This window comes from Perissodus microlepis, chromosome 11, assembly GCF_051167445.1.
Source record: "Perissodus microlepis isolate ML-2025 ecotype Zambia chromosome 11, ASM5116744v1, whole genome shotgun sequence".
Taxonomy (NCBI): Eukaryota; Metazoa; Chordata; class Actinopteri; order Cichliformes; family Cichlidae; genus Perissodus; species Perissodus microlepis.
This window is the reverse complement of record NC_140471.1, coordinates 15,987,430-16,010,904: the sequence shown is the minus strand read 5'-3', so window position 1 is coordinate 16,010,904 and position 23,475 is coordinate 15,987,430. Positions and strand designations below refer to the sequence as shown.

General features: G+C 40.8%; 1 protein-coding gene across 1 annotated transcript; it reads left to right on the top strand.

The window, feature by feature from the left end:
• On the top strand, positions 1-22,995 carry ibtk (inhibitor of Bruton agammaglobulinemia tyrosine kinase). The gene is made up of 29 exons (XM_084943615.1): positions 1-192; positions 782-1,637; positions 1,794-1,890; positions 3,214-3,338; positions 4,719-4,829; positions 6,191-6,361; positions 6,526-6,643; positions 7,046-7,226; positions 8,278-8,401; positions 8,724-8,901; positions 9,103-9,256; positions 11,465-11,849; positions 12,043-12,299; positions 12,390-12,476; positions 12,581-12,663; positions 13,531-13,568; positions 13,711-13,807; positions 13,951-14,052; positions 14,300-14,417; positions 14,588-14,648; positions 15,250-15,377; positions 15,552-15,664; positions 15,762-15,907; positions 16,071-16,189; positions 16,461-16,559; positions 16,769-16,924; positions 17,922-18,122; positions 21,268-21,400; positions 21,840-22,995. The coding sequence occupies exons 2-29, from the start codon at positions 1,314-1,316 to the stop codon at positions 21,963-21,965; spliced, it is 4,032 nt and encodes a 1,343-aa protein (XP_084799741.1). The 5' UTR covers positions 1-192; positions 782-1,313; the 3' UTR covers positions 21,966-22,995.
• Positions 22,996-23,475: the final 480 nt, after the last annotated feature.

The window sequence follows — 23,475 nt, the reverse complement described above, 5'->3', positions numbered from 1 at the left end:
AGGAGCCGTGGCCAATCAGAAGTCTTGACATTGATGCAAGCTCTCTTACCTATCCTGCAGGGGCTCATACCTGTCCAAAATTCGTACCGGCGAAAAAATACATTGCGTTTTCCATTTGTAGTAATGACACAGTGGATTTACGTCGTTGATGCTACTTTCTCCATGTCCTCTTTTTTCTTTCACTAGCGGAAGGTAAGCAATACCCCGACGTTAGCTTGCTAACGTTAGCTTGCGATGATGTGTCAGCTAAGCGAGCTATCAAAGTAGTATTAGGTAACTGTCTTTAATTAACTATACTGGGCTGATTTTCAAACTTGTCCAAATCGGTGCGTTTATCCCGCTTTGAAATTATCTATGTTGCAGTACCCTGTTAGGCAGGATGAGCTAATATTACTGGGTGAAGTAGCTGCTGTGCACAGCCTGCTTCTGCAGCAAGTTAGATAAGCAATAAAGGAGATACGACTGTTTCTATTAAAGAAATGGGGCCACTAGGCCTTAACATCAAGGGTGTTTTAGCTGACCATTAGCGAGACCAAATGGTGAGTGGACAATAACAGCAGTTAACATTAAGCTAAGCTAAGTTAGCCTGTTACATAATCGTGGTGATTAGTCAACATTAAACCTTGTAAACTCAGCCGACTCGAGCTACTTCAGACTGATTTTAGGGAAGACTTGTTCTGAAGTTTACACTTTTGTATTTGACTATTGCACACGTGATTACATGTAATCAAAATGAGGACGCTGTTTTGTCACTAATGTGTGCTTCAACTTTCTCCTTTAGGTACACTCTACAATTATGGAGTTGTGAAAAAGAGGTGTCAAAATTTGGGGGGGAAGGTGGCCTTTCCCCTCAGGTTTGATGGTTGGGACTGCAGGAGGAGAAGGTCAGAGGGCTGGTGAAGTTGTTGCCTTTTGTACATAATTAGAGGGAAGACTATTTTTGCAGATGTTGTACAATTTCTTTTGTATAAATTCATAAAGAAGTTTTCTATTTATTAAAGTCCTGATGCCATTGTACACTGCGAGCACCCAGCCTTGTGTGCGGTCCTTGGTCGAAATGGTGGACTGAAACGAGTCACGCAGAGCTCTGGAGTCGCTAGGGTGCGGTGGAACCTCAACACAAGCACAATTCTAGCACTCCAATCTACCTCGGCTGTTTTATTTTTGTCCTATTTTTTTCCCGATTGTTTCTGTTGTTTGTTGCCACACATTACATTGTTTTTGAGTGTGTTTGCCATTATTGGTGGTGGGCTGGCAGAAGGTCTTTGCCAAGAGGACAAGGGCTTCACTGTGAAGATTTGTCAGAGGTCAGGATGAGTCAGGCACCGCTGGACTGCACCCTCAAATGCCGCTCACAGCAGCATGCAGACCAGGTGGTTGCTGCACTAACAAGCGGCTCTGAGGGGCAGCTCCGGGCTTTCCTGACTTCACACTGCCACAATGCAGCCACTTTGCGGGATGCCTTCGGTCGTACAGCCCTGCACCTGGCAGCCTCACTGGGTAAGAAGGCCCTGCTGGAGTGGCTGCTGGAAATCAAAAGTGCTGACCTGATGCTTAAGGATAAGGAGTCCGGCTGGACCGCTCTGCACCGCAGCGCCTTCTATGGACAGATCCACTGTCTCATATCACTGGTCAAGGTGTGTGTTGATGGAGTGCCATCAAAATTTACCACTGTATCTATTAAATTATTACCAAGAAGAAACAGTCCAATCAAAGCTTTCAGTACTGTAAAATGACAAACATTATGGTGAAGAGACTCAAACTTTGACCTACATTTGAATTTTGTATTGCAGCATGGGGGACTTCTCTCCACCCAAGACAAGGAGGGTCTTTCAGTCCTGGACTTGACCATGAAGGACCGCCCATCACATGTCTTGTTTAGAAACACTGGTAAGAAAAGCCGACCCCCTCAGACGCTGCTTTTAATGCTTTGGTTTGGAGATATGTCACTTCGCTTGTTCAAAAAAGAACAAAGCTTGGGTCTATACTACAATTCAATATATATGTGATATCTTTGTCTTTTCTGCCTTCCCTTATCATATCACTGGTAATAGGTAAGTGGTTATCGGCTGGATCAGTCAAATGTAGCTCACATTGAAGAGGCTGTGTTGGCAGCATATAACTAACCACAAATAGGGACAGGTCCGATGGCAACCGAGCAGTCTATTTTATGATGATCAGATTGTAATAGTACAAAAATACAACCACCTGCTGAAAGCAACACAGCTGCTGCAGTCAAATAAGCAAAATGCGAGTGTGTGTGTGATAGGCAAAGTGCTGCAGAGTAGTTCAGTGTTGAAAAGCTCTGTGTAAATGTGTTTAAGTGCACTCCGAGCTTTGCTCAGTGAGACCAGAAAAGCTCACTGTGTCAGGTAACAGACTTATCATTATCATAGCTGTATCACTGGAACACAGGCGATTCAGACATATAATTACAATTTCGTATTCTGTTAAACAGTCTGTGTTGTGTGACGTGTGTGTGTTATTCTTGCAGCTGAAGCCCCTGCGGTGTTTAAAAGGTCTGAAAACAAATAAAGAATAAATATAAAAATGGTAAATGGCCTGTATTTGTATAGCGCTTTACTAGTCCCTAAGGACCCCAAAGCGCTTTACACATTCAGTCATCCACCCATTCACACGCACATTCACACACTGGTGGTGGCAACTACAAAAACAGAATTTAAACCAGTAACCATGTTTAGTGTGCTTGATTTGATTCAAAATCACCAAGTCAAGAGCTAAAATTCTCCAGTTTAGTATCATATTGCTATATTGAGGCTTATAAAATGTTTTAAACAGTTTAAAAAATAATGTCTTATTCATATTCTGCAAAGAAAGACGAAACTTTAGGTAGTCTGCAAAAGTTCCTACCTGTGCATTGTGGACCTCAGTGTGTATGTAGTAGGTTTCCAGGCTTTTCTAGGAATAGTTATGTTATTTTCCAGGGAATGGATTGGTCAGCAGGTGGTTGTTTGGTATGCGTTGATCTCCTTTGTGGAACAGAGCGGTCCAGAGCAGCCTAGGACTGCTCTGGACCGGCAGGCTGCAAACCTAGGCCGCCTGTCAAGAGCAGGCTAGGTGTGCAGCATATGTGGTGTCTCACTGAACCCCAAATCCAGTTTTGCACTACAGGCCTCTGTAGTTAAATCGAACATTAGGTGGAGACAGTGTTTTGTTTTGTTTTTTGAAATAGTGTTTCTTTCTTCACCTTAGACCCAACTGAAGTTTACACGTGGGGAAACAATACAAATTTCAGCCTCGGTCATGGCAATCAGGAGAGCCGACAGCACCCTGAGATTGTCGATGTCTTTGCCAGGACTGGAGTTTACATCAAGCAGGTAGGCTAACAATGCATTGCTGTCTTAACATCTCTCAAGGGAGTGGGAAAGTGTTTTTCTACCTCACACCCTGAAAACCCAACTCATAGCTCCGTGTTTTGACTGAGTACCAAGATATTACATTAAATTAAAAAAAAAAAGAAAAAAGCCAGTGCACATGGGTGTTTCAGATAAGCCACATCACTTGGGTAAAACCAGTAAAACACTCCTATCCCCAGAGCCCTGTATTACACCACCTTCTCCTCAGGGCACATGAAAATTTGCAGAATGTTTTTTTTCCTCCCCCTTTCAGCTGTCCAGTACTGTTTAGTCCACAGCAGCTGAAATAATGCTTATGCTGGAGAGCTTCAAACTGTACCTGCGATAAATGTATTAAGTTATACATTAAAGCATATTACATACTATAATTTGGCATATTGTAGTGAGTCATGGCCTCATTTCCCGGTTCATCTAGGAGGTGGCTGGATCAGTAATGTTATTTGAGTCTAATACAGCACATTGTTTCTGTATCATCAGGCGTGGTCTGCCGTCTCTTGTACAACCTTCATTTGTGACTTAGTGGAGCTGGTCTGTACATTGTTAACCCCTGCTAGCTAAACTGTGCCAAGCCAGGCTACAATTTCATGCGTTTGTCATGTCTAGGCTCTTAGTGTGATTAATAAAGCTCCTGGAACCAGTTCAATTACCCCCAGTGGCCTGTGTACCCAATGGGTGTCGGAATAAGATAAGACTGCGTTTGCTATATTTTCACTTTCTGTTTATCTGTTGACTAATAATTTATCTGTGCCTAATGTTGTTTAATTGCTGTTTACAGCTGAAAGTGTGAGGGTTGTTCTTTTTCTTTTTTTTCCTCTAACCTGCAGGAGTCATTTCATAAAGCTAGTTGAGGACAGGTGGATCTGATTTCATGACCATTTCATGACCCAGTGAGACTCAGTGTAGTCTTTGTCTACCTAGTCCAATCCAGCAGGTGCCAGAGGTTAAATATTAATTCCACAATGACATGTTTTTAATTAAATGAGCTATACTCATGTGTACGCATGTGTGTGGATGTCCACATCAATGCGATACTTCAGGAGACATCCCTGTGCTCTATTGAAGGCTTGAGGGGAGCGATGTATTAGTAATGATGTTTGCTTTTCCACCTGTGCCCTGGCCTTTTATTGCCGTAGTGTTTTACTATCGCTACAAGAAGGGTTGGCCCAGGGACATGGAAAGAGATGCATTGCAGCCTTGGACGTGAGGTCAAAATTATAATGACAAGAGCATTAATCAGCACAACCAAGCACCTTGCAATTTTCCTGTAGTGGGATATGCAGGCTATTAAAACTGAAAGCAACAAGGGGATACCACAATTACGTTTGTTTCTTCTTTCTGCAGGTGGTGCTGTGCAAGTTCCACTCTGTGTTCTTGTCTCAGAAAGGCCAGGTGTTCACCTGCGGGCATGGACAGGGAGGCAGACTTGGCCATGGAGATGAACAGACTTATCTGGTGAGATCTGGGCATCATGTCAAAATATATTTAAAACGAAATGAAGAATTCCTTCCTCTTTAATGAACAAATATATCAATGCATTATCATCATAATCACGTGCTTGTGCATTTTATTGCTTCAGTTACAGAAAATTTAGGTTTAAAAAAAAGTGGTTTTGAAACTTGATCTGGATTTGATATTCATTTAAATCATAATTATAGACAAACACAATCTATTTTAATCTATTATAAATGAAGTTCAAAACAGCCAGGTTTTCTTTGTGCTAGCTGGCTTGGGAAAACCTTAAACCTCAGTTGTAGATAACGGGTATCATAACGGTGGTTATCAGCTTTCTCTGGTAAGCCAAGCTTTCTGCTTTGGTCTCCATGTGTGCTCACATGAAAAGGGGGTCATATGACTTTTTTTTTTTCCTTTCCATACAAAATGATCCCTATGAGTGCCACCTCCAGTCAGAAATGCTTTTAGATGATAATGATGATTATAAAATGGTGATTAAAAAATATATAAATAATACAAAAATGTCAGTAAAATGTAGCATTTTTAAAAATAAAATGAGATTAATCCTGCAGAATTAAATATTAATCATGAGATTTAATGCACAAAGCTTAACAAAACTTAACTTCATACATCACATTGTTGTTTGATCTTGTGAGCATCTACAGTCTTGAAAATCCTCTATTTTTACTCTTCAGCCTTTAAAGGCTGATTGGTTATTTTTGTCACTCCACTTCGTCCTCGAGTTCACAATCTTGGGTGTCCACATCACCCTAGTGACGTGATTATTCCCACCAACTTTTTTTCTTTCTTTTCTGTAGAAAAGCAGATTTTGTCAGTTGACAAACTGGATGAGCACTCAATATCTCCTTGATTCAAACACATATTTTAAGGAGATTTTGAAAAGCTGTCAGCACAAAGGTTCACTTACTTTGTTCAGTTGACACTTTTCAGTACATGCTGAAAAATGTGTGTTCAATAAAGCCACAGGAAGTACAATAATTGTGTTCACTAGAGGATTATGGTTGTCTGTGGGACTTAGAGACGGGGATGGTAAGTGAGAGAGGTGCTTGTATTGCATCTGTAACTTAAGATCCCAACTACACAGATATACGGTACAGAAATGTCTTTAAGTCTGTTACGCTAAATGCACAGTCTCATTTGTTTTCTGAGCTTTTAATGGTTTAACCAATGAAATGTAGAGCTGTGGTATCAGCCTTCTGCTGATACGAATTTAACACTTCTTTCGTGTACTTCAGATGGGCTTGGACACAGTTATTAAACCCTCTGTTTCTCTCTCTTAATCTTGTTTTATATTTTTGGCTATATTTCTTTTGTCTCATTCCTTTTTTGCTTTTTTTCAGGTTCCTGGAATGGTAGAAGGCCTGATGTCCCATCACTGCTCCCAGGTGGCAGCAGCTAAAGACCACACAGTGGTCCTGACAGAGGAAGGCTATGTTTATACGTTTGGTCTCAACACATTCCACCAGCTGGGCCTAGTTCCTCCTCCCGCCTCTGCATTTGTACCTAAACAGGTAGGAGGTAGCAGTGGGAGCTGCTGATGTTTTGCAGTGAATCCATAAAGCTTTGGCTTACCTTTAATTAATTTGGTCATTATTAGTATATAAAATGACCTTATGAATTGATGTTATCTGTTTGTTTGTTTTTTTTATGATGTAATGATTTGCTCTTCATAAAGGTTTTCTCCAAGATGCTCAAAGGTAGGACTGTGATTGGAGTTGCAGCAGGAAGGTTCCACACAGTGCTGTGGACCAGGGAGGCTGTCTATACAATGGGACTCAATGGAGGCCAGCTGGGTAAGTCCTCATCCTTAAAGTCAGCCAAAATATTACCACAAAATAAAAAAATAAACACTTTTCAGATACATGATATGATTTAACAGTTTAGATCAGTCAGTTTAAGATGAAACACACAGCATGGGGTCATGTGTGCCCATGCCAGAGAACAGAGCCAGTATATTTAGCACAAATTCATGAATAATGATTGTATTGCAAAAGTAGCTTTGCACAATTTTCAGTTTACTTATTGTAGGAGAGACGTTTTATTTTTGTAAAATGCCATTAATAAGATAAAAAAAAAAATAAAAAAAAAAAAAAAGACAATAAGGAGATTTAAAAAATAAAATAAAATCATTCCATGTTTCGAAAAAACTCTTTAATAATCCCTTCTTTTCTGGTATGTTTTGTCCTCTTTTCCAGGTTACTTGCTGGATCCAAATGGAGAAAAGTGCGTAACAGCCCCCCGGCAGGTGTCAGCTCTGCACCACAAGGATGTAGCCATATCTATGGCAGCAGCTAGTGATGGCGCAACGGTAGTTGTGACCGAGAAGGGGGATGTGTACCTCTTAGCTGACTACCAATGCAAGAAGATGGCTTCAAGGTGAATAAATCAGTAGGATATCGTGCCAACCTTAAAGTTTAGCGCTCTTAAACCTGCAAAAATGTATATTTGGGCCATGTGGGGGCAGCAGAAACAAAGTATGAGCTCAACATTATCATGATCCCCATTTAGATTGGTGTTGTGATCAAATAATTAATCATTTACACATTGAGCAGTAACTTATTCTGAGTCATCTGTCTGGCTATTTGGCAAACTTGCTAGTATTCAGTCTCCTTTAGCTTTGGTTTTGTTCGCCGCTGTTGTTTCCACTGACTCCTGATTGCTAGATGATATACTCAGTTTGGCAGTGGTTTGCTAACTGTCTTTCTGTGCTTATACTCACTGCTAAACAAAAGTTGAAAAAAAATGGGTTAAAATTGGCTGGCTAAATGGTTAAATTTATCTTAGTAGCAAAGCCAAGCGTAGCTGCAGAATCGGCTGATAATTTTCTGTCGGTTCATCACTATGAGAGACTCAAAGGTTTCACATTGCCATATTTTTATTGTGTTAGACTAGACCATAATCCTATACCCGAATCAATAAATAGCTATGAATTAAGCTATGTTAAATGGCTCATCTTTTAATTTGATTAATTAAACTTCACTTTGCTCCAACCTTCTCATATTTTTCCACTGAAAATTGCTCATACTCTGGCAAAAACCGCAGAGCTTTTATCTGTCATTATGTTAGAGCCAGATGTGAAGATTTTTTTACAAGCACAGCAATTTTCTCATTTATTTTGTTTTCAAGCGATTTTTTTTATCTATAAATATAAGTCTCTTTCACTGCAGCTCAGAAGTTGCTGCTTGTTTAACATGTAGTCTTAATGAACTGCATTTCAGGCACTGCTCTGTGTCTGACAAAAAATATTTGAGAACAGCTTTATTAGAAGTTTGATTTTATTGTATTAAATATCATCCCCTAGATTGGAAATAGTTGTCTATTCTGTGAGTTCTGTAGTTTAGTGTCGTACATACAAATGTATGTATTTGTAAATACATTCCTGCTCTTCTTTCTTTTCCGATTATTGATTTTGATGGGTCTCTTACAGGCAGCTCAACATCAGGAAGGTCCTGGTCAGTGGGGGGAGTCTGGACCATCGAGTAGCTCCACAGATCTTGAACGAGGGAGGAGCGGAAAAGGTGGTCATTCTGGCGTTGGATACAGCTGGGAGGGTAAGTGCACTGTTATGCAGCGCTGTGCTCTTTGTTCTACTTTAGAGGTGCTTTAAAAACCACAAGACAAGCACCATTTAGTTCCTGTATCTTCAACAGAAGAGGGATGTACAACAGTAAAGCTGTAGTTCACTTGTGCTTCACTTATTAAATTCTGGTACATGGAAAGAAATACATCCTGTTATTTTTATCATCACTTTACTTTTCCTATTGTTATCTAACCTATGCTACACGGTTACACAATCCAAAATCTGCCTTACCTGTGTGACAGCCTATAGATAAAAATGGTGAGTAAGACTAGTTTTTCTCTTGTCTCTGTCAGGTGTTTTGCTGGCGTTCCACTGGCAGCTCGGTGAGACAGTGCCGGTGGGCGTACGCGCGTCAGGTCTTCATGGCGGACATCGCTCTCAGCAAGAACAGCATGATGTTTGTGACTCAGGATGGAGAGGGCTTCAGTGGTGTGTGGGCTGGAGAATATAAGAAGTACGGGGAAAAGAAAGGTGAGGAATTTAGGGGGGAGAAAGGTGTGTTAACTTGGCAATTGATTTATTTATTTTTCCTCCACACTTTTTTATCCGTGCTGGGATTAGACTTTGTTATATTGTGGCCTATCTATAAAATACATTTCAATGAAAGTTAAGAGGAGTGCCTTGAAATGGATTATTACTATATGTGGTAAATGTTCTCCTTCTGTGTTACAGAGGGCAGTGTGGAGGTGTGTGGCCACTCGGATGTTGGGACACTGTATGAACGAATCCGCCTGGAGAAACTCCCCTATGTCCACAGAGCTGTCAGCATTACCATGGACTCAAAGGGCCGGAATTTTGGAGTTCTCCAGGCTGACCCAAAAACCAGGTACACATACCCTCAAGTGAAGAAAAGGCACTACAATAAGGGACGGACACTTTAGTAGAGCTGTAGATAGAGACTTTGCTCATCCCACGCTGGGAAAATACAGTTGTTACAGGAGTACAAGGTCAGGAAGAAAAAGTGAATTAGAGATGGATTAGAAAAAATAAATGTTGTGTACAAAAAAACCAAAATATTATATAAAGGTACACAAACCTAAAAAATTGCCTAATCCAGCAGCCCACACATGCAATAGTTTATACATCTCTGTTAGGTAACCCACTGTAGGTGAAATGGCCATGAAAAAGTTTTTTGTGTGTGCCAGTGAGCACAGATTACTTCCCAGTATGAAGGCAACAATGCAGCACCAGAAGGTACACTGTCCAGAATGATTGTAAGGTAGTTTTATCTTAAACATTTTGATGTGTTAGGATAAAATTCAATTATTATTGCCTAGAGAGCCACTTTTGGATCGGTTATCCACGTCAAGCTTGAGAAAGAAAGCAGCTTAAACACAGCCTCTGTGAACAAGGCGTAGATAATGAAATGACTAACACCTAAGGAACAACTGACATGAAGAAGTAAAGTCTTAAAATCTTAGTTCTTTATGTCTATGAAGTATGATATCTAAACTTAAGTAAAAAGAAGAGGTTTAATATTCTGATCTTTACTAATAATAATCACTAGTGTAATAAGTTCTTCCATCCGCAATAAAAACATTGTTATAACTATCCACTAGGGGTGGGTTTTTATAATCCATTTATCGATTAAAATCGATTCTGGCTTGGATAACGTGAAATCGATTCATTAAAATCCTGAATCGATTTTTTAATATAAATTTATATAAATATAAATTTATATTTATATAAATATAAATTTATTTTGCCCGAAACGCCAGAATCTCAGGCTAAACCTCACAAAATTTCAACAACCACCAAACAGCTAAAACAGTAAATGAGAGCAGGAACACGGATTCTGCACAAAGACGTAAACACAAAGCGCGGACCCGCCGACGGATCAGAATCAGTGAGATGTCGCCTTTCTCACCCGACGGCACGGACACAGTCGGGGCTGAAAGCCGACAGCTCGCTGATTCTGATGTGTCGGCGAGTCCGCGCTTTGTGTTTACGCCATTTTTGCGCTGATTCTAGAGCTGTTAGTTTTATCTCTCTCCAAACATTATTGACCGAACCAGCAGCAAAAGAAGATCCAAACAAAGATCCGCACAAGTCTACCGTTGTTTACAGCGCTGTCGGCCGCTGTTTTTTTCCCCCCCTTTTACTTACTTCCGAAAAGAAAGCCTCATTTCTGCTGTTCAATACTGAACAAATTTAAACTTTTTAAAATTATGCAAAATGCAAAACGCTTAGCCGTGTCTCTAATAAAACCGCTGTAACGTCAGAGGTAATGTTCATATGTTGATTAATGATTTTCTTTCGTTTTTGATGTACTGCAGAATATTTTTATAAAATCCAGGCCAGGAAAATCACCTTCATGTTTTTCTGTGTTTTATCTTCAGCTACTTTGACACAAAGGCATCTGCTGTGTCGCTAACACCTTTGATAAAGTCTTGCGAGTGTCAGCTTCCTTTTTATAGATACAAAAATATGTAAATCTACTGATCTGAATTATAATATTTCTGACTGTCAAAATTTCCCAGATTCAAATTGAATTGAATCTAATTGAATTAAATCGAATCGTGGATCAAATCGATTCGGGACCTTGTGAATCGGAAGCGAATCGATTCTAGAAATGAGTGACGATACCCAGCCCTACTATCCACACTTCGGTAAAACCTTAATGTTAAATACTTAAAAAGAGGTACTTTAAAGCCCCCCCCCCCCCCTTCATACTTAAAAAGGTCACTAAATGATGTGTTTAGGATTCACACTGCAGCTGCTTAGGCATGAATCAGGAGAGTGGACTGTTTCTCTGAGCAGCTTGTGCCTTGTTTTTTATTTTTAGATCTCCTCTCTGCTCATTACATTCATTGCTTTATTAGGAGTCAGCTGGGAAGATTCTGGTCTCTTTAAGGGCTAAGCTACTTGCTATCATTCTTCTCTTGTTATTCAAAAGCTATGTTATATAATTTCTGATTAAACTGGATTTGAAAGATTAAATCCAGTTAGGTTTTTGTGTGTGTGAGTGTGTTTGTAATGTATGAGTTTTTATCATTTAAACCTCAATCATGTTCCCTGTGTATATGTACTCCAGCCTGTACGAGGTTCCCAGCATTTCTCCGTCATCCTTCTCCCAGCACTTCGGGAGCCTTCTGGATGAGGCGGACGAAATGGACAGCATCCACGATGTGACGCTTCAGGCTGGTGATCGCACTTTTCCGGCTCACAAGTACATTCTGTCCATGAGGTCCGAGTTCTTCCAGAAGCAGTTCATGTCTGAGCACTGTGGGGTCGATGAGGAGCTCGATAAGGAAGTGAGGAAGAGCGAAGATGCCGTGGGGTGCGATTTGCTCATTCTGGAAAAAATCCCACCGGACATGATGGAATACGCTCTTCACTTCATCTACACAGACTCTTGTGAGCTGCTGGTACACGGAGCGAGGCCGAGAGTGTCGGGGGTCATTACAGTCCCAAACCAGGTGAGGGGGGAAAAAAAAGGAAAATCATATGTGCTTGATTACGCTGTACTGTAATGTAGCTTTTTCTTTACGCTACATCGATTTTTAACTCCACAATAATTTCATTTTCATTGACCTGGGAGGTCTGTTAGCTCTGACTCGGCTGTGTTAATTCATGAAGACTGTCTTCTGCTGTATCCATTGCCTTGGCCAGGATTCAGAGGAGGGCAGGCTTATCAGTAGCCTGCAGGACTTGGGTCTGAGTGGTCGTTCAGCCCTCGAGGTGTACCGTTCCCTTCCACCTGCAGCCAAAGGCAACAGTGACAAGGCCAAGGGCAAAGGCTCCAAGCCTGGCAAAAAGGGGAAAGGAAGCAAAGGTGACAAGGCCGGAGCCAACGAGGGAGGTGCCAACCCAGTGAAAACCTTACAGGGTGTTGCAAAAAAACTCGGCCTGGGCAGCCTGTCGGCACGGTGAGAAGCCGAGCGCACTTTAAGCTCAAGGGCAATACAGATTTCGTGTCCTTTGTTTTCATCCATTTTTTTTTTTTTATTTCTGCACAGACTGGATGGTGTCAAATACGAAAATGGAAAAATTAATGTTACAAACAAGAAAACCGGCAACAAGCCAAAATTCTACCAGAAGAAATGGTACATATGTGTGTCTATAATCAGCTTTAGTTACTGAATAAACTGCAAACTTGTCAGACACAACTTAACTGTTTGTATATTTTGTTCTTTCTATGTCTGTGCAGCTCTTATCTTTGTGATGTCACTCTGAAATCTGAAGATGGGAAAGAATTTTCTTGTCATAAAAGTGTCCTCTGTGCCAGACTAGGTAAGATGAATCAGGTAGCATTCAAATCAATAAAAACTGTAACTTCAGTTTGTTTTGCACAACTGTGTATGGCATAACATATCATTTGCACCATTTAATTCTAAAAAGGCTAACCGCTTAAGAAAGTAACTCATTACCTCTTGTAGCACAATTGGTTTTCCTTCCTTTTGCCTGTAAGAGAGCATGCAAAGGTAGTCTGTAGGTTCAAATACTGTTACTGAAAAGATGAGTTTTTATCATGCATGTCATCTAGATACACATGCTACCCCCTCCTGGATCCAGAATGACTTAGCTGAGGTAACAAAGAGACATGTAAAAAATGAACAGACCTCACAAAATACAATACCTGTAAAGTGAACCAGATGTTTTAAAATGGGTTTGTTTTTAAGATAAAAACCCAGTTGAATGTAAATGCAGAGTTTCTGTTCAAGCAGTAGGATTGTAATTAACAGTATTTCTTAGAAGACTGTGGGGTTGGCTGCAGTCTTGCAGCCAACTGTTCTGACATTCCTAGGGTACTTAATATTGGTCCATGTTCTGTCCCAACACCAGCTGTCTATATAAATAAATCCCCCAACCCAAAATTCTGCAAATGCAGTCGAGACAGTTCCACATCCAGTTCTTCCTTAATTATTGTAGGCCTTTTTGGAGACAATATTCTCCAGAAGTACACTTGAGAAAACCTAGTAAGATGTTTTCGATAGTCATCCAGTTTGACCAAAATTGAAACCTGTATTTTATGTAAATGTTCGCTTCATGTGAGTAGCCAAATTTTAGTGTTGATTAGAAACACTTTTCTTTTTCCTTTTTTTTTTTTTTTTTTGAAAAATGTACTTAAATTGTTTTCTTGTTTCTGTCCTTCTGCAGAGTACTTCAACAGTATGCTCGGTAACCCCTGGATTGAGGTATTCCAAGTCCCCCATCCTTCTGTTGTGATATATATATATATATATATAATTATTATTATTATTTTTTAAACCAGTCACAGCTCTAAAGTCACACAGTTTTGTACTGATACTCTGATAATATTGTCTCGCAACCCTTCAGGCTACGTCTTGTTCTGCACTCGAGATGCCCACCAGCTCAGAGATCCTGCAGGTCATTCTCGAGTACATTTACACAGATGAGTCTCCCACGATTAAAGGTAACCTAACAAGTTGGGGTTTTTTTTCCTAATGAAAACACATTTTGAACAGTTTTTTATGGTCATGTGCTCTCCAAATTTAGATGAATGTGGGGGAAAACCGATCAAACTGATCATACTGTTCTCTCACTTTTCCCTGCCAGAGTCTCTGAATGTAGAGTTTGTCTGCAACGTGTTGGTTGTCGCTGACCAGCTGCTCATCACACGGCTAAAGGAGATGTGCGAGGTTGTCATCACGGAGAACCGTACGTTCTCTTACTCCAATTTGTGACATAACTTCTTGCACTTGCGCTTTTCTTTTTCTTTTAGTAGCCCCCTTCATTTGCGGGTATCTAATTCTCAGCGTTAGCCTTGGGGCATCTGTTTAAAGTTGCATTAAGTTCACATTGTCCTCGTGTCATCTTGATTCTGAATCATTTCATACATAGAACTCATGAAAACAATAAGCACACACAGCTGCATCGTTTCAAACTGCTGCTTTTCTGCCCTCAGTGACTCTGAAGAACGCTGCAGAGCTCCTGGAGTTTGCCATCATGTACAATGCAGAACAGTTAAAACTGTCCTGCTTCCAGTTCATTGTGCTCAACATGGCCGCTCTGCTGGAATCAAAGTGAGAACTTAAAGCCAGTGTAGCATTTTGGATTCAAAGTGGTGTGTTCAAGATCATGAATATGTTTAGTAGAACGTGTGCATGTGAATATGGATCCACAGAGCAGAGCAAACAGGAGAAGTGTTTTCTAATCAATATGTTTTTGTTTTGTGTTACTTTGGTGTCCTCAGAGCTCTGGATATTCTCAGTGATGAAGTGCTGGTGGAGCTTTCTGCAGCCTACAGGAAGATGGTGAGTCCCCTTCCACCCTTAAAAACACCCCAGTCTGTGTCAGAATTTCCTTTTTAAGGATGCTCATTGTTTAACTTTATTTCTTTTTTTCCCCCCAGTGAAATAAAATAATTCTTTAAAGTGAACAGCAGGGGGCAGCTTTTGTAGTTGTAGAAAGACATCCAGTTGTATAAAAGCCTATAGGGGAGCAACCCTTGGCTTCAAACAGTTTCCTGATGACTTTATGGGCTCAGTTGCTAGGTTAAAGTTACACTGAACACAACATAAAGTTCACTTTGTACATTATTATCAACAGGTGGGGCTTCACCTAGTCTGAAGTGATGTCACTACATCTGCCTTTTATTTCCAGTCTTTTGTCACAGAAATCATCCCGTTGTTCTGACTTTCACTGATCATAAATCTTAAAATTATCTACACAATGTAAAGATTGAGCTGTAGAGAGTTTCTCCTGCCTCTGTAGACTGTGAAAACATGTTTGTCGATTGATTCGTTGATTAACTGTAGGTGATGTAATGTTTTCTAAGACAGCCATACTTGGATTTATTTGTCTATTGCATAGTTTTTCATAAGTTTTTCTTTCTTTTTCTCCATTTGATTTCAGATCCCAGCAATGCAGAAGCGTGTTATCACCCCATATCCTGGTGCACCAGACCTCAGTATGTATGAGGATGAGGATTTGGACTCCACATTCAGCCCTAAACCAGAAGCAGAATTGGATCACTCTTGCAGGTACAGTCAAATATGGTATTAACTTGGTACACAGTATCACTATGTTAATTTCTAAAAGTTTATAGCTAAAAGGCAGGGAATTATCTGTGATACCTTTAAAGACGTCTATTAAATGTCTTCAGTGTGTCAGCCTAACAATGATCTGCTAATAATTTCACACATTGTCTTTTTCAGGGAAATCCTGTTAAAAAAAGCTAAAATGAAGGCTAAGAAGAAACCAAGGAGGCGCTCTGATAGCTCAGGGGGCTATACTCTCTCTGATATCATCCAAAGCCCTCCTGCTGCTGGTGTGTGGCTGTCAGCTTCTTTGTGATGTTGGATCTTGTTGTTATTGAATTTATGACAAGTTACCTAACACATGCTTTTTTTTTTTTTTTTGCTCAGTGGTCTCCCCATGCCTGGTGAAGTCAGGTAAGGTGAACTCGACTGAGTCTCTGCAGGAGCTCCTCACATCAGACTCTGAAGGCAGCTACATGGGGGTCGGCAGTCCCAGAGACATGCAGTCACCTGTTTTCCATGAGAGAGCTGAGGTTAATTTCACATCTTTAATATGTTGCACATTGCGTGTAGTTAGAAGTGTGAAATAATTAGATGAATTGCTAGATTAAAATCAAGACTGCAAAGATGGTCTACTTAACACTGTTAAGTTAGAGTTGAAGTGTTTGTGAGTTTTATTATTTTTTTTATCTGCAGGATGAGAAAACTTTTAGCCAGAGGCTGAAGACCCCACCCAGCACCCCAACATCTATTAAGAACGGCCTCCCAACTCCCCCCAACTCTGCTCCGCAAACCATCCCAAAGGTCCTTCCCTGGTAGGGCAACTTTGATGGTCTGAAATTTATCAACATTTTTATTGTCTTATTAATTTGTTTTTCCCACGTCTCCTCGGCTGAGAAATGCAGGTTTAAGATTGAACAAAGGCTATCTTGAGAGGATGTCATTTTATCCTTATATCCACCCACTTTATGTTGAGGGGGTGGTTAACAGAAAGGAAGCATTTTCAGCCCTGATAAATAAATAACCACTGAAATTTGAGCAGTATATCTTTCTTATTAAGTGTGACTCTGTTTTTTCAATTTGCAGTCCTGCTCGTGCACCTCCAGTCTTGGATCTGAGAACCATCATGGACATGGAAGCCAACTCTCTGCAGACTCTTGGAGCAACTCCTAAAAGCCCTGGAAGGTGGGCGGGTGGTCTACAGTGTTTAACTGAGAAATCTTCAATGAAAAAATGATTTATACCACTTATTCCAGTCAATAGAAGGAAGTGATGGGTTTAATTAATGACTAATATCTGTACATTACACATGTATCTTTCAGTTCTTAATCCACTGTCTGGAAATGAGAACTGTTGCTTACTTGAGCTCTGCTTATTTTCCCACCTGTCCACAGTGTCAGCACCAGCATTAAGCACTCCCCTCTTTCCACTAAACTGTCCCAGAAACAGAGGAAGATGCTGGCCATGGCTAACAAGGAGGCCAGTGCGGAGTCCACAGCATCCAAACCAACCCCCACAGCCACTCCATCCAAAAGCAGTGGAAAGGCCTGGTGAGTGAGCCCAAATACGAATACCGCTACTGTCTTAGAATACCTTTGTGTTCCTGATATATTTCAGGAAATCTCAAAAGAGAAAAAATGCATTTTGTGCAGTAAGCCCACACATTCCTACTCTGGATGGGACAAGTATTTGTGAAATTGTGTAGCATGTAGAAAATATCAAGAGTGGAAATCTCCCTTCTCCTCTTAGCTAAAATGCTACTGTTAATCCCTTCCACAGAAAAAGAATATATATATATATATATATATATATATATATATATATATATATATATATATATGTATATATATATATATGAATATATATATGAATATATATATGAATATTTTTTTTTTTTTTTTTTTTTTAACTGCCACAAAGCAGGTTTACAGCTAATACAAGTGCAAACAGCTACAAAAGCTCTATATTTCCTATTTGTAAAGTAGATCTGCTTTATTAATAAAAACATTTGTTTACATTGTACAACAGGTAAAAGTTGGCTTAGTGAAAATGCATCATTGTGATCGTTTGACTGCTTGTCGATGGTTTGACAGCAGAAGTCTTATGATACATCCAGTGTTTAGTTAAAAGGCTTGGAGAATACTTGTGGTGGATATTTGTTGCTGTGTTTGGATTAGGTAAGACTAACTATACTAGCAATATGACATTTACACATGATCAATTTGCATTCTGTTTCTGAAACAGGTTATAATATGTGCCACAGTCATCTGCCTTGTGATCTACCCTACACTATGATTTTAGTATTTATTTATTTATTTTTTTTATTTTACGATCAAAGTTGGGCATGCTTACAATATAGGTCCCCTTTGAGCTTGGGCATTTGAAACCTGAATCTGTGGTTAAATTACTCAAAAAGAGACAAGATGAAGAAAGTTGTGAGCCACTATGTAATGTCTTAAACGCACCAGCAGCTACAGAAAGGGTAGCCACCTTTTGCTTTTAATTGTGAACTTCTTCTTCCCTTCTATGATTTCTTTCCACCTGCAGGGCAACGGCTGTCCAGTCCCCACCCTCCTCATGTTCATTTCGGGCTCTGCTGGAGGAGGAAGAGAACCATTTGATCCGAGCAGGGCAAACCGGAACGCAAAGGGGCCAGAGCACCCTGGGATCCCCCATCGTTGCTGCACCTGCTGCCAGAAGGGTCACATTCAAGTGTGCTGAAGGCAGCGAGTCAGAGAGACCCACGGGGTAAGCAGAAGTCGAAGTGTAGCGTACAGGAGTAAGGGGTTCTTCCACACACTGGAGGTAGAGCCAAAATAGCCTCTCTTTTTAAGGAGATAGAAATAGACTTGAACTGAGACTCGAATCTGTGCCAAATATTTTGAGATGGCCAAAGAGTACCTCATCTGTTACATAAAACATATTATAGGTTGCTCCTGCAGTAAGATTGAGTGTTTCTGACTTGTGCTGCTGATTTCCACTTGGAGGCACTATCGAGGTGTCATCATGTATCAGCTGTTGTGGGGTTTTTTTTCCAGCAGTCTGCAGCCCTGTAGATAACCCATTGTCTTAGCAATAATCTCCCATTATTTTTACTTCTAATTTCTGCAGCCTGAACATCAAACTTGGCCCCCAAAACAGGAAGACAGTATATACGTAACACAAGCAGGCACTGTTTCGCAGCTAAGACATATAAAAGAGGAAGTGATAGTGATTGTTTAGACTTATTGTTCAGGAAACACAAAAATAAAAGCTGTGAGTTGTAACTAACCGTAACACTTACTGGTGCCAGGGCACTGATAAGATGTGCTGTAGTTGGATAGGCTGACAGCCTGAGAAACGCATTAAGCTCTTTGTTGTGTGAGGTGAATGGCTCTGAATGACCCAGTGCTGCTGGGTTGACCTGCCCTTGACTGAGTCACCCTGACCTTTACAATGTTCCTCAACAGCTGGATAAACACGGCATGCACAGAAGATATTCCTAGCTGTAGTAAGTGGCGTGCTCTTCTTTCTGATGTTGGGTAGCGCGGAAGCAATGAAATCCTCTGTTTGGCCACCTTTGCAGCTTTTTATTCCTTTCAGGTCCGCAAAGTCAAGTTAATCTTGTCTATCTGTATGTAAGCACATCTCTTATCTGATTTCATCCTCCTCTGCTGTATGTTTGGCCATGCTTCATGCTGTTAAGAGCAGACTCTAGATATTAAACAGCTGTGAAAGTAAGTCAAGTGAAGCCAGTGATGTTGATCAGAATTGATAAGGGCAGCCCTCGTGTCACAACAGATCACACAGAAACGGGAGCAGGTTTCAGGTTCGCCCGAGTATTTGGATGAGCAGACACGGGCGAGTTCAAGGCTCAGGAAGCAGCCGTGCACGCTCTTGTGTCTGCCTTCTGGGACACAGTTTCCACATCCCAAATCAGATTTAATAGAGATGCCTTTTATAATCTGCGCTGTGATTGAATGTCAGACATTTTTTCCTCTGCTTATGTCTTGTGGAAATATTTCCAGCGTTGTCTCTCGTCCAGATGAACAATCACACAAACAGAGGCCCCTCTTTCCATACGACATTAGCGTGCGCCATAATGGAGTGTTTTTGGCAGGATTTGTAACAACCCGCTATATAAACGACCTACAAACTAAAAAAAAATCACTTAAAGCACACACAAATCAGTCTAAAGGTAACTCATTTGTATGAGACATGTCATATTTTACCCACTGTGTTGAATAGATGTATTCTTTAACAAACATTATATATTTATACCCTCTTCTCTAAGTTGTTGTACAAGTATTTTAGGAGGATTTAGGATTTAGGAGGATAAATGTGAATATATATACATGGTGTTTCAAGGGAAAAACACCATCTATAAGCAGCAGGAAAGGGGTTTAAGTCAGCTTTCAGTCAACCTTTGTGCACACTTTGAATCCTCTGACAGCTTTTTTTTTTTCTGCTGTTGCAGTAACTCGCCTCATGTTTACAAATGATAACAGGTGTGACTTTTCTTATACTGTTGGAGCAAGGTCTGCATTTTATTTTTAGGCTAATCCATTTGGACACTGATGTGTGAGCCTTCACGTTTTGGAGTCTGTTTTTCTACCATTTTTAGCGTCAACAAGGATGCTGAATATAAAAGTCTCTAAACAATGTGTTTGCGAACGCAAATCCCCAAAAATGTTGCTGTGTATGTCCTCGGTGTGTAAATGGATGTAGCCTGTGACTGTTCTTACCTTCATTCCTCTGACAAGGGAAGATTAACAGACTGAACAGTGTGCTGCATGCTATCAGAAACCCCACTGAGCTGCTGAATGTAATGAAACATGTAGCTATTAACTTGGTCTATCAGAATAACATTGGGGGGGACTGAATGAGTGGGAGAGTGCAGTGAGAACTGCAAACTCTGACACAGCTTTACTCTATAAATGCATTACACAAGGCAGCATTAGAATATGCTGGTATTTTTAAATTTCAGCAGTAAGTCAGACTCCAGTCGTTTGTGCCCCTCGTCATCCATTCTGCTCATATCTTTATGAACAGAATTTCTAGTTTCAGCCAAGAGGTGAAACTAGGACTTTGAAATTGAATTTGCAAAAAGTTTTTTGCGGATGATGTGGTCTGCAGTAATGAAGACGCTTTACCAAGTCTGTTTTGGTAAAGTGAGGGCCAAACATCAGAGCCAAGTTATCATCTCACTGGTGAGTCTACATTCTTGCCCTCACCTATGGCCTCGAGGTGTGGGTAGTGACAGAACTGGATTGCAGATACAAGTGAAGGAACAAACAAGTTCCTCCGAGTGGTTTCTAGGCTGTCCCTCAGAGATGAGGAGCTCAGTCATTTTGGTGTGGCTCAGAGTAGAGCAGACACTCCTCTACATTAAAATGAACCAGCTGAGGTGGTTGAGGGATATAACTCCTGAATCCCTTTTAGATCAGGTGTTTCAGGCACATCCTACTTGGAGAGGACTCTGGGGCAGACCCAGGAAACCCCAGAGAGATTATGTCTATTGTCTGGCTGGCTTGGAATGTCGCTATGTCCTCTGTCTCTTCCCATCCATCCCTGTGTCCCTGAACCAGACCCAAATAAATACCGTGATATTTGACACAGCACACCTAGGAAGAGTGCTGTGTCAAATGCAGCAGAGATCAGAAAGGGTTGTAGCTTGACTTTTTATTGTAGCATGTGCAGCAATCATGTTAAAGTCTTCAGCAAAGCATTTTAACTTCAGTACTGTTGTGCAGGAGTGGCAGAGGCTTGTTAAAGCTGGGTGGACAGGTGGCCATTCACACACCGGAGCTTGTCAGTAGTGGTTGACTCAACCTTTGTCCACTGACTCAGACTCTTGTTGCAGCACTTGATACCAACGTGTGTGTGTGTGTGTGTCAACCATCTATCCCCTCAGGCCGTGGGTGCTGGGTGCAGTGGGCAGCCCTCCCCTCTCCTCCCTGGTGACCTTTGCTTCCATCGTGGAGGAAGAGAAGCAGCAGGAAGCCGCGCTGATCCGCAGCCGAGAGAAGCCGCTGGCGCTCATCCAGGTAACATATCGTGTCTGTGTGTCACAAGCACGCACACACACCCTTGGCATCACTGATTGGATAGCTTCTGTGCACAGCGTCGGTATGGAAAACATGGCAGTGGTCCATCAGAAGACGCTTCTTGTGTCTGCTGTCTTGCCTTATCTGACTGACTTTTACCTAATCAGCATTGCACTCTGTACAGTGCTGGTTAGAAATGAGGTGTCTCCAGTTTCGTCTCTTTGACAGCACACTCTTCTCTCCAGCTGGTTGCCAGACTTCTGTCAGAGCCTTCACAAAAACACTTTTCCCCCCTGAGGTTTTCTGGTTGCTATTAAGTAAAACACTTATTACCATTAAGCTTTCAGCGTCAGCATTTTCTTCTTTTCCCTCTCAATTGAAGTTTGTTTTTTGTTGTTTTTTTTCACAGTTTTTTCCTTGTTATTTTCTGTCTTTATAGATTGAAGAGCGGGCCATCCAGGATCTTCTGTTCCACTATAAAGCCCATGACAACCCAGATGAGCTGATAGTGGTGGAGAGGTCTTCCAGAGGTCCCATAGCAGTCCCGACCTGGAACAAACACTGATGTTTAACGCCAGTGACGTTCACCACAACCGCTACATACCATCAATGTGAGAACAGCTCATCCCATAGTCACTCTATACTTCAGGCAGTTTCCCCAAGATCCATCAGTCCATACTAAGACGTACTTGGGACTCATCATCCTAGTTTAAGATGAGTGTGATGCGAAGCTCGCTTCTCTCTGCAGTTTTAGGTTTAATTTGTTTTATTGCTGCTCAGCATTTTGTTTGTGTGTGAAAGAATGAGTGTTTTCCCACAATTGAATACAGTACAGAGGAGAAGTTTTGGGATTGGGATGAGTTGTGCATGTTTATTTTTTCTTTTGATGTACTCTTTACTCAGCAAAAACAATGGCATAAAAAGTAAACTCTTACAAATGAATATTATTAGTGATGTGAAGTTGAAGTTGTCAAAGAAGTGAAAATGTGAGACGTTCCAGGCCACACAAAATGTGTCCGCGCTACATCACAGGGGCTCTCTGGAGCTTAAGAGAAGTTAAAGAGTGCCAAACATCATCTGTGGTAGAGCATCAGGAGCAAGTCGTATGTGAGCTGTTTAGCAAGGCAGTACATTTAGTTTCTTTTATGGACCCCCCTGCTTTATATCAACATTGTGTGCTTCAGTTGATCTGCAGTGACATGGTAATTTTGCAGTAAACAGTAACATTTACTTAAAATTCAAACACGCTCACATTTGTCATAGATAAAAAGCATTGTTTGATGCAGTTACAGCGAATGCTTAAGCCAGACTATACTCAGTAGGGTTGATTGTGTTTAACTGCTCAGTAATGTGTTCTAGAAATGCTCCTGTGCCTTTCTATTACATGATAAACAAAGTAAAGCAGCTAAAAATAATATATTTTTTTTCTCCTTATTGTTTTACTCTCCAGCTCTTTTCCTGGAGCCAGTGTAAGCTTGGTAGGTAATGTTCTCATTTTCAGATGCCATTTTTGCCAGTGCGTTTGTATGTTTGAGGCCTAAAGATGTGACGGGAAAATGGCATGCAATAATAAAACATCTCACCTGTGCAATGAACTTGGCTCCTCTCTGTGTTTCATAGATCTGAGTGGACAGAATAGAATTTTAGAATTTCTAAATAAAGTCTTATCAGAGAGACTCAGTCATTCGCTGGATAATGTGGATCTCAAAGTATCTAATAAAAAATAACATTTAAGCTCTCCATCTCTCTGCACGTCATCTGCCCTGCATGAGCAAATGACCATTATTAAGTCTCAACCTGTGATTAACTGTGATGACCCCGATCTGAGCAGAGAGCACGGTGAGGGATTTTATTGGCTGTAATTACAGGTAGAGCATCACATTGGAAGTCAGGAAGAGACAGCTCACGGGGAAAATGTTAATTACAGATTAAGATCTATTAGCTGGTGCAGAGATGACACATGAATCAATGCCTCGGAGGGAGAAAAGTTCCTTTTTGACATCACACCAACGTAACCTGGAAACTAATGAGAGATTTTTTTTTTTCTTTTCAAAAGGACTGCTCATGCTGTGCAT

Excerpts from the sequence above, each read along its gene's own strand:
- ibtk (XM_084943615.1), top strand. The coding sequence starts at position 1,314 with ATGAGTCAGGCACCGCTGGACTGCACCCTCAAATGCCGCTCACAGCAG. Across the intron at positions 15,378-15,551 it reads GAATTGGATCACTCTTGCAG|GGAAATCCTGTTAAAAAAAG; the intron begins GTACAGTCAAAT and ends TGTCTTTTTCAG. Across the intron at positions 16,925-17,921 it reads AAAAGCAGTGGAAAGGCCTG|GGCAACGGCTGTCCAGTCCC; the intron begins GTGAGTGAGCCC and ends TTCCACCTGCAG.